Source organism: Crocuta crocuta, unplaced genomic scaffold (assembly GCF_008692635.1).
Source record: "Crocuta crocuta isolate KB4526 unplaced genomic scaffold, BGI_CrCroc_1.0 scaffold29, whole genome shotgun sequence".
In the NCBI taxonomy this organism is placed as follows: domain Eukaryota; kingdom Metazoa; phylum Chordata; class Mammalia; order Carnivora; family Hyaenidae; genus Crocuta; species Crocuta crocuta.
The window spans coordinates 3,136,035-3,147,592 of NW_027533280.1; the positions used below are offsets into that span (position 1 = coordinate 3,136,035).

At 42.2% G+C, this 11,558-nt stretch overlaps 1 protein-coding gene across 4 annotated transcripts in view; it reads right to left on the reverse strand.

Annotated features, from left to right (window-relative positions):
• Positions 1-11,558, reverse strand: part of CCDC62 (coiled-coil domain containing 62) — a 44,708-nt gene that overhangs the window by 31,844 nt on the left and 1,306 nt on the right. For 3 of the 4 annotated variants that reach the window (XM_077748019.1, XM_077748018.1, XM_077748020.1), the window contains exons 2-6: positions 10,220-10,412; positions 7,640-7,806; positions 5,066-5,167; positions 2,963-3,134; positions 204-305 (exon numbers count right to left, since the gene is read on the reverse strand). In XM_077748019.1, the coding sequence (XP_077604145.1) occupies positions 204-305; positions 2,963-3,134; positions 5,066-5,167; positions 7,640-7,806; positions 10,220-10,412 (736 nt within the window). The remainder of the gene's footprint in view (positions 1-203; positions 306-2,962; positions 3,135-5,065; positions 5,168-7,639; positions 7,807-10,219; positions 10,413-11,558) is intronic. The other variant, XM_077748021.1, reaches the window with a different exon arrangement.

Consider the following 11,558-nt stretch of genomic DNA (forward strand, 5'->3'; position numbering starts at 1 on the left):
TTTTTTTTTTTTTTTTTTTTTACAAGTTTAATATTCCCTGCCTGGTCCCTCCCTGTCTCTCAAAGGCTGTTAAAAAAACAAAAAACAAAAAACCTACTATTTTGAGAGAGGTGTAATTCCTTCAGTCTGTTGTGCTCGTATCATAGAAAGTTTAGGTTACAAAGATAACTATTCAATCACTTAAATTAATTATCTATTTTTACCAGTAAAAACCAATTCATCATGCAGGCAACTTTTCTCTTGCTTGAGGCGAATGATCTCTTCTCGTTGTTCGTTATTTTCTGTTGTCTTTTCATTTAGATCCTCTTCACAAATAGAAGAAAACAAAAGTCCTCAAATAAATACTAGTTCCTAGAAGACTACACACTGTGAATACCTCTCACGCCCTCGGCACCCTTTCCAATCAATGTGAAGTCCTACTGGAACCACAACAAAATGTGCCCCATATCGAATGTCACTGCACCCCTAGCAGTGACCCTTGTCAGGCTTCCTTATCCCTGACTGGCCGCTCCTTTACACTCTATTGTCCGAAGAACAATCAGGGCAATCTTCTTCTTCTTCTTTTTTTTATTAAGTACACTCTACCCCCAACGCGGAGCTCAAACTCACGACCCCAAGATCAAGAATCACATGCTCTCCTGACTGAACCAGCCAGGACCCCCAGGGTAATCTTTTAAAAGTAAAAAGCTGCTCATGTCACTTGTCTGCTAAAAGCCCTCCCACCACACCCAGGATGAAATCCAGACTCACTGCTGAAAGCCCTGCGTGGCCCTGCCTGTCACTCCCCACTGTGCTTTCTTTGTTCTGCTCCTCCAACGCGTCCCGACCTTGAAACCCACCCTAGGGCTTTTGCATTTGCTGTTCCTTCTGCTTGGAAGGCTCTGGGCCCAGATCCTCACATGGCTAGTTCTTCTCACCATCGAAGCTTCTGCTGGAATCTTCTCCTCAAAGTCACCTTCGCAGTCCACCCGAACTGAGTTCATTCCCCTCACTCTCTAGTCCACCATCCATTACCCTGTCATCCTTTAAAGAGATGACAGAATCTGTCCCTGCTGTCAAGGGGCTTACAGTGCGATTATGGTTTTAGCTGAAGCTACAAATGGAGACAAAGCCTACGATTTGGCACAAGTCAAGGCATCATAAGCACAAGATTTTAAAAGGCTGAGCCTTTTAAATTAAATCAACCACAATAAACTTTCACAATTTCAACAGCAACTCACTGGCTTGGGGTGCTGAAGTGCTGAAAATACTGACTCCATCTGGTTGATGTCTGTGCAATGCCCTCCCTCGGGCCTATGTGCTCCCGACCCCTTGGAGGTTACTGTGTGCCCTAAATGCAATTCGGAAAGGCTTATTCTGAGCTTCCCTCTAGCGCACAGATGGCACCACTTTAGATAACTAGCCTTGACCTCACCACAATGCCCCTCGCTCATAGAAGCTGTGGATTAAGGTCTGAACTCTGTGGAGAGTAGCTTATGTAGCACCAGGATCGTGGGCCGCCCGATCCCCCTGTCAGTAAGTTACCCCGAATAAAACTCCATGTAAATGGAATGGAGTGGCTTGCTTCGTTTTTCAGTCTCAAAGTGCCTTCTCAGTCTGGAAGGTACTTTACTGTCTCTCCTCCACCTTCTAACGAGGCGCTCCATTAAGTACAGAGGTCAGGGTACCTTCCACCAAAATATGGCTTTGTTATTCTAAGATTGCTTGTTCCATGGTGAGAGCCTATCTTTATGTGGAGCTGGATAACCATTTACTCTGCCCTGGCATGGGGAATGGCCAGAGACACGTGGGCCTACCGGGGCACCTGGGTGGCTCAGCTGGTTGAGCATCCAACTTCGACTCAGGTCATGATCTCACGGTTCATGAGTTTAAGGCCCACATCAGGCTCGCTGCTGTCAGCGCAGAGCCTGCTTCAGATCCTCTGTCCCCCTTTCTCTACCCGTCCCCTACTTGCGCTCTCTCAAAAATAAATAAAACATTAAAAAAAAGAAGGAAAGAAAAGTGGGCCTACCTCCATGCTCTCTGTAGAAACAGGTAAGTTTTTCTCCGTCACCTACATCCACATTCACATAAACAGCACTAACCTATTTGGTATACCTAGCTTCCATTTCATTATAAAGTTTCAAGTAACATTACTTAGAAGGAAATGAATCATGGAGTTACTCTGAGAACAAAAATAGAAAATGAAAACATGACAGGAATTTTCAAAAATAAAACATGCGCCCAAAAGCCACTCTGGTGGGTGTGCTGTCATGGCGGTTCCTCAGCCCCGCTGTGTTCCTCTCGTGGAGGGAACGGGTGTTTCTCTACTGCTGGACTTTGGGTTTGGCCAAACAATGCTTTGGCCAACAGAGTGAAGGTATGTCGAGTCCTCACGTGTCTCTGCTTTTACATTTATTTATTTATTTATTTATTCATTCATTCATTCATTCATTCATTCAGCTCTATGACCAATGTGGGGCTTAAACTCATGACCCTGAGATCAACAGTCGCATGCTCTTCCGACTGTGCCAGCCAGGTGCCTCCGCTTCTTCTTCGTGATGGGGAAAGAAGCCACCCAGGCCAGCCTACCAGTGAGGAGAAGTGAGACTAATGAAGCCCCCAGAGGGGCAGCTCAGCTGGGCCCAAGCGACATAAGCCAATTCCCATCGGGTTGATATGTGAGTTTATCACAAGTTTACAGTTGCATGCCACTGACATACTCTCTGGTTGGTACAAAGCATAAATTAACAAGAGCTAACTGGTATAGCAAAGGTAAAGGTATTGTAAAAATATAATGCATTATGCAGTTCCCCCCACATTTGTTATTTGTTTTGTAACACAAAAACTAAGGCATAAGTGAAATGAACTGTTTCTTGGTAGGACCTAAGGCCAGCCCTACCCTCAGGCACAAGATGAAGCGAACCCAAATGAAGAAATATGTGCCTGAGGTAAAATGCTTGAGTTGATGTCTCTTCCTTACCTTTTAGTTTATTGACTTCAACTTTAAGTGCCTTCAATTTCTGCTTGTAATCTTGTTTTTCCTTCACGATACAAGTCTCCACCATCTTAGCGTCACGCAGGGCATGCTCTAACAATTTAAATTTTCCTGAGCAGTCTGAAATGTGATTGACGGCCTCGATAATATCTTTGTCCTAAAAACCAAATTTGAAGACTGTTCTGTAAGATTTTTAAGTTCCAACTGATCGGGATAAGATCTCGCTGTGACCAGGTTCCATTCTAGGCACTTCACTGCTAACCTCACGTACCCTCCACAGGGACACTCTGAGCTAGGTCCTACCTCTATCTGCACGTGACAGACTAGTCAATAGTAAAAAGCCCAAGATTATGCAAGGAGTTAAGAGCTGGAGCTCCGATCCACACCTAGTTAGCTGGCCCCAGCAGCGACGCATGAAGCAGCACGCTTACGTACGGCGTATGGCCTATACCCAGAGCGTGATCACACAGTAGGAGGTGGCGGCTGCTGGACGGGGGCTTACTCTCTGCACCACAGATAAATCCCGTGGGCTTCTTTCTTCCCTTTTCAGCTTGTAATGGCAGTCTCCAAGACCTTATCCCCAAACTACCCAAATCAGAACCTCTTATTGGTGAGGTGGTTGCGTTAATTACGAAATGGTTTGTGCTTGTTGAAAACCCAAACGATACCTACAAGTATAAAAATATTAAGTAAATGGGGCGCCTGGGTGGCTTAGTCGGTTAAGCGTCTGACTTTTGCTTAGGTCATGATCTCGCGGTTCGTGGGTTCGGCCCCGGGTCGGGCTGTGTGCTGACTGCCAGCTCAGAGCCTGGAGCCTGTTTCAGTCTGTGACTCCCTCTCTCTCTGACCCTCCCCTGCTCACGCTGTCTCTCTCTCTCTCTCTCTCTCCTAGAAATAAATAAAAACATTTTTTAAAAAATATTAAGTAAAGGATCCCATCCTCACCCACTCACACAGAGTAACTATTATCACATACAATCTATAATATAATAATAGTTACTGTTAGCAGGTTTTACTCCTGTTCAAGGACAAGTGTTTCTGCCAAAGTGTCACATACGCATTCCTGAAGATGCGCACAGTCTGCACATCTCACATCAGGAGAACGTCTAGGGAAAATGGGGTTGGGCAGACCAGTGGAACTTCAGGATCATACAGGTAGCACAAAACAACTGTCCCATTGAGTATGCAAACACAGTTCAGCAACTGCCAGGGCAGACACATCAGTCAGTCGGTCTTTTTCAGTATCTTCATTAGTACTCACAGGCTCACCAAGGGAGTTTGCTACAATGGAAACCATAGTGGTTGTTAAAGCCACTAAACTGGTCACTATTTGACTCAAAACAATTCCATAGATTTTAATATTTTCTCTTCAAATTTTTTTTATAATGTTAAGGTTTGTTTTTGAGAGAGAGAGAGAGAGAGAGCCAGCATGAGCAAGCAGGGGAGGGGCAGAGAAAGAGGGACAGAGAATCCCAAACAGGCTCTACACTGTCAGCACAGAGCCCAATGCAGGGCTTGAACTAGTGAACTGCAAGATCATGACCGGAGCCGAAGTGGGACACTTAACTGACTGAGCCACCCAGGTGCCCCTAAAATGAGAATTTTAAAAGAGCAACACTAGTAGCTCCGCCATCCAATTTCTTTTTTTTTTAATGTTTTATTTCTTTCTTTTTTTTTTTTTACAAATAGTTTATTGTCAAATTAGTTTCCACATAACACTCAGTGCTCATCCCCATAAGTGTCCTCCTCTATGCCCATCCCCCCGCCCCCCCATGTTTTGTTTATTTCTAAGAGAGAGAGAGAGAGAGACAGCGTGAGCAGGGGAGGGTCAGAGAGAGAGGGAGTCACAGACTCTGAAACAGGCTCCAGGCTCTGAGCTGGCAGTCAGCACACAGCCCGACGCAGGGCTCGAACCCACGAACCGCGAGATCATGACCTAAGCGAAAGCTGGATGCTTAACCGACTAAGCCACCCAGGCGCCCCTCTGCCATCCAATTTCTAATGGGACTTAAGTAAGATGATGTACATGACTACACTGTATCAAGTACAAAGTGCACTGGCAGATGGAGGTATTATGATCTGAATTACCTTTAGCTTAATCATCGTAGTGAGAGCCTGTTCTCGCGCTTGTAGCTGTCCTACCTGGGCAGAAAGCTCCACCAATGTGTTGCTGAGATTTTCATTTCTAGCCTACAGGGGAACACATAAAATACTGAGTCATTTAAAAGCTTTCATTACTATCCTTAGCCACAATCTGTGCTCAGTCTTGTTTTTCCTGTAACTTTTATTTAGCAACAAAGTAGGCCAAGTAAGCAGTCATCAAAAATAAATACAAGTATCTCTGTCCATTACCTCTAGCCTCCTCTCAATACTTATGTTCACCCTACTGAATCCTATCGGTTATGCTTATAACTGCCTATTTCCCAGTCTCTTCCATGTATAATTCTAGGATGGCAGCAAAGAAAATAAATGAAAACTGGATTGGTAAGAGATTCTCTTCGCTGAAGTAAAGTAGCATTAGTGAACTCCTGTACATTTTTATTTCTTACTCTATGTTGAAAGAACTTCACTTCAAAAGATAGTTGCAAATGACATATCAGATAAAGGGCTAGTATCCAAAATCTGTAAGGAACTCATCAAACTCCACACCCGAAAAACAAATATTGCAGTGAAGAAATGGGCAGAAGACACGAACAGACACTTCTCCAAAGAGGACATCCAGATGGCCAACAGACACATGAAATGATGCTCAGCGTCCCTCATCATCAGGGAAATACAAATCAAAACCACACTGAGATACCACCTCACACCGGTTAGAGTGGCTAAAATGGGCAAATCAGAGGACTCTAGATGCTGGCGAGGATGTGGAGAAACGGGCACCCTCCTACACTGCTGGTGGGAACGTAAGCTGGTGCAACCCCTCTGGAAAACAGTGTGGAGGTTCCTCATAAAATTAACAACAGAACTCCCCTATGACCCAGCAGTAGCACTGTTAGGAATTTACCCAAGGGATACAGGAGTGCTGATGCATAGGGGCACATGTACCCCCATGTTCACAGCAGCACTCTCCACAATAGCTAAAACATGGAAAGAGCCTAAGTGTCCATCAACTGACAAATGGGTCAAGAAGATGTGGTTTATCTATATGATGGAATACTACATGGCAGTGAGAAAGAATGAAAGCTGGCCATGTGTAGCAACATGGATGGACCTTGAGGGTGTTATGCTGAGCGAAATAAGTCAGGCACAGAAGGACAGATACCATATGTTTGCGCATATAAGTGGATTAGGAGGAAGTTAACAGAGGATGAAGCAGGAGAAGAAGGGGGAAAATAGATGGGGAGAGGGAGGGAGGCCAACCATGAGAGACTCTTGAATACTGAGAACTGAGGGCTGATGGGGGTGGGGGCGAAGGGAAAGGGGGTGATGGGCATGGAGGAGGGCACTTGTGGGGATGAGCACTGAGTGTTATATGGAAACCAACTTAACAATAAACTACAAAAATTTTAAAAAATAATAAAAGAAGAACTTCACTTCATATTGGGATTTTCTCACTTGTCAGGTTCCCCCCCCCTTAACCACAGAACCACATGATGTATTTGGAAATACAAACTACATGATGTATCTGGTTGGGAACAAAAGAATAAGGAGGCTTTTTAAACAGTATCTGCATGAAGGAAACTTAAATGCATGTTACTAAGTGAAAGAAACCAATCTGAAAAAGCTACTTGTTATATTCCAGCTATAAGACATCTGGAAAAGACACACCACGGAGATGGTAAGGAGGTCTATGGTTGCCAGGGGTTAGTGAAGACAGGGGTTAGTGAAGACAGGAGTGGAGCACAGGCCTCTTAGGGCAGTGAAACTATTCTGTATGATACTACAGTGCTGGGTACGTGTCATTACACATTTGTCAAAGCCCACAAAACAGACACCACCAAGAATGAACCCCAAGATAAACTGTGGACTTTGGGTGATAACGATGTGTCAGTGTAGATCACTGATTACAACCAACATACTACTGTGGTGCAGAACGTCCGTCGCTGGGGAGATTGTGTTTGGTGGTGGAGACAGGAGGTATAAGGAGAAATTTCTGTACATTCCACTTGATTTTGATGCGAACACAACACTGCTCTGAAAAATCAAGCTTATTAATTAAAAAAAAAAAAAGTCTTGCTCCTACAAACTGATCTGCATCCCCCCAAAACATGTATGTTGACGCCCTAACCTCCAATACGGTGCTTTCTGGAGATGCTCCTTTGAGAGTAATTAGGTATAAAAGAGGTCATGAGAGTGGGGCCCTCGTAATGGGATTAGCAGAATTCATACACAGTCGTGCATTTTAATGCAAACATTTAAATCCAATTTCTTTTTTTTTTTAATTTTTTTAAATGTTTTTTTAAAATTTATTTCTGAGAGACAGAGTGAACAGGGGAGGGTCAGAGGGAGAGGGGGATACAGAATCTGAAGCAGGCTCCAGGCTCTGAGCTGTCAGCACAGAGCCTGACGCGGGACTTGAACCCACTAGCTGTGAGATCATGACCTGAGCCAAAGTCGGACGCCCAACCGACTGAGCCACCCAGGCGCCCCAATCCAATTTCTTAATAACTGAAACACAAACAGAATTTGGGCTAGGGAAGCTCATCACAAAATAAAACCAACCTCAAGGTCTTCAGAAAGGAGAGAGGAATGGGTTGCCTTTTGAGCCATTTCCTGAAGCTGCAGTTGAGTCTTCTGAAGAGCCACTTGGTATTCAGTTTGATTAGATTCAAGAGTTTTTACCTTCTTCGTGAGTGACCTGATTATTTCAGTTCTTTTATGTAGTTCACCTGAGGGAAATTTCATCAATAACTAACTTGTGATCAGATCTGAAGCTTAAAATGCATTATACTCAAACACATAGTTAAAAAGGTAAGTGTGTTATGGGGCGCTTAGGTGGCTCAGTTGGTTAAGCATCGGACTCCTCATCTTGGCTCAGGTCATAATCTTCTGGTGGGTGAGATCGAGACCCACACTGGGCTGTGCTGACAGTGCAGGGCCTGCTTGGGATTCTCTCCCTCCCCCTCACTGCCCCTCCCCTGCTCGTGCAATCTCTCTCTCTAAATAAATAAACTTAATAATAAATAAAATAAAAGGTAAACGTGCTAAAGAATTTTTTTAAAGGGTAACTTTTTTAAAAGTTTATTATGAAATACAGGATGCCATACTCTAGTCAAGAAATCACTGTCCGCAACCCAGAAGTCCCCTGGATATCACTTCCTAAGCACAATCTCTCCAATTTCCACCTTCCCAAACATTACCCTTAACTTAATCATTTCTTGCTTTTTAATTATAGTTTTACCACCTATGACCACATCTCTAAATATATGGTTTGATCCGAACCATATATAATTAGAATTATACTGTGGGTTCTTCGGTTTGCTTTTTTCACTTATGATCCTGAGATTTATCCACATTGTTGTGGTTAACTGGTGTTTGTGCACTCTTGTTGCTACATCATATCCCATTATATGATGATGCCAAAATTTTTTTACCCATTCTAGTGGTGTCACCTGGGTGGCTTACACTCTGCAGCAATTATGAACAAGGTCGCTCTGAATATTCTTATACATGTATCTTGGTGCATTTTTGCAAGTTTCTCTAGAGCTCTGCTACTACTCAAATGGGGTCCTTGAGCCTCCAGCACTGGGAATTTGTTAGAAATGCAGACTCTTAGGCCCCAGACCTATTGTATCAGAATCTACATATTAACAAGATCCTTAGGTAATTCATGTGTCCTCTGAAGTGTGGGTATATTCCTAGAAGTGGGAATGCTGGGACCATGAGCCATGTTTATCTTCAACTTTGCTAGATACTGTTAAAATGCTTTTCCAAAGTAGTTGTACCAACTGACACTCTCACCTGTGGTGAATGAGTCTTCCCTTGGCTCCACACTCTTACCAATATCTGATAATTGTTGCCAGTCCGATAACTGTAAATAGTATCTCATTATGGTTTTAATTTGCATTTCCCTAACTAGTAATGAGAATGATCATCTTTCCGACATATTTTCTGGCCAGTTTTCCATGAAACACAGATTAACATTTCTTACTTTAAAAGCAGATACTACTGATGGCTACATGTTACCTTCATTCTTTAACACATTTGTGTAAGATATTATGTTACATCTAATGAAACACTGTTTACGTGTATACATGTGTGGAGGGGTATAATCAGAGTAAAGTCAAATGATCATCAAAGAGAAAATTATGCATATTTAGATTGTCATGTCTACAGAATCCTTTGTGTAACGGAAGAAACGAAGGAGGTAGTATATGGTTATCTTTCTATTAAGAAGATCAAGTGTTTTCCCTTCTAATACAGTCTAACAGTGTAGTGTCACTAGAACATTCAGACTTTAGGGCATGAAAGGATGACAGAATTAAAATATGGTACAAAAGAAAAACTTTTCCAACCCATTTTTGAGACTGTTATTATTTTTTAAAACATGACTGTTTTAGGTACTTCAGATTAAGTTCAATACGAAAAGTTTAAAATTTCTGAGTCACTTCAACAGAAATGGCTAGTCCGATGGCATCTTTATTCATATTCTAGCTCAAAACTACTTTCCTTCAGATTCACTCTTGACACTGCAGTTTAAAAACTGAACTCTAACCTGCTTCGGATTCTGTGTCTCCTCTCTCTGGCCCTGCCCTGCTCCCCTTCTGTCTCTCTCAAAAATAAACATTACAAAAAATAATAAAAAATAAAATTGGAGCTCTATCCGGTGGTGCTTGAGTGGCTCAGCCCGTTAACTGTCTGACTCCTGATTTGGGCTCAGGTCATGACCTCACCGTTTGTGAGTTCGAGCCCTGCCAGCATCAGGCTCTACACTGACAGTGCTCTTCCCCCCCTCCCTCTCTGCCTCTCCCTTGCTCATGCTCTCTCAAAATAAATAAACCTTAAAAAAAAAAATGGAGCTCTATCTAGCATCCTTTCTACATTTAAGGTGTCTGTCCTACTTATAATTCACATTGTGTGTTCGATTGTGAGTGTTCATAAAGGCCTCCTATCTTCAATTAAGCTCAACTCCAGGACAGCAGGTATTGTGTTGAAATGTTTCTTATCTTTCCCATGAGCCCACCCTCCCACTCCTTTTTTCAAATGTATTAACATTTACATACGTTTCTGTCTACCCCGTGAGTCCTTTTAAAATGCTGGCATATAGAAGTGTATAAGAGATACTGCTAATGTATTTCTGACCCTCTAATTTGCTGCAACGTTCTTCCAAAGTCAACACTTTCTGCCGATCCTCTTCCCATGAAAGAAGTTGTCTCTGATGTACTGCAACCATGTCATTGAGCTCTTTATCACGATCTTTTAATTCTCCAATGAGCAGCTGCAGCTCTTTCCGCTGTTTCTCAATAGTGGAAATCTCAACTTCAGACCCGATGTTCTAAACACAGAAAGTAGTTTTATATCAAAACATAAAATTAATCAATAAATAAATCAGCCAAAGCATATTTTCCAAATAACTATCTTCTTTTTGCTGCCAATTCAAGGCAGTTAAATTCTTTTTTATTCACTGGTTATTATATGGCATCAACATCACATGTATTTAAATAAGTTCATGCCTACTGTGCAGTCTGCCTTTACAATTTTTTTTTACTTTTTTTTTTTAAAATAGTTTATGGTCAAGTTGGTTTCCATATAACACCCAGTGCTCATCCCCACAAGTGCCCTCCCCCCACCCCCATCAGCCCTCAGTTTGTTCTCAGCATTCAAGAGTCTCTCATGATTTGCCTGCCTCTAGAATTTTGTAACCACCACACACAACACTCTTAAAAAGTAGGACCATTTGTCCCACCTTCATTAGATAATCACAAATTAACTCATTTTGGCATTTTTGTGTCTTTCCTGTCAACCCACTCCTTGTATCAATTAACAATATTATCCCACACTTTGGCCCAACAATTCTGGATCAATCAAGTAAAGGAAAACATGAAGTATTAGTGTTTAAATTTTAAAAAATGTTTTATTTATTTCTGAGAGAGAAAGAGAGACACAGCATGAGCAAGGGAGGGTCAGAGAGACAGGGAGATACAGAATCTGAAGCAGGCTCCAGGCTCTGAGCTGTCAGCACAGAGCTTGACGATGGGCTCGAACCCACGAACCATGAGAACATGACCTGAGCTGAAGTGGACACTTAACTGACTGAGCCACCCAGGCGCCCCAAAGTATTAGTGTTTAAATGAAAATAATTTTCATAACATCTTGCACATATACTCCATCTACCAAGAAGAACATAATGTTGTGAATGATCCAAAATCAACATGCCTGTTTATAAACAGTTTACAAAGGAAAAATTTCAAACGCACAGAGCAACAAGGTAACTGTACAATAAACTTCCTTATGCTCAGAGCCTAGGTCCCACCATCAAGTTTCAGTTTTCCTTTTTCTTTTTGTTGTTGATAAAGAATATATATATATAGATACAGATATATATCTATATACATATATCTACACACACACACACACACACACATATATACATCTATACTTCATTCAGTCTTACATATTTTGTTATTCATCACTAAAACTG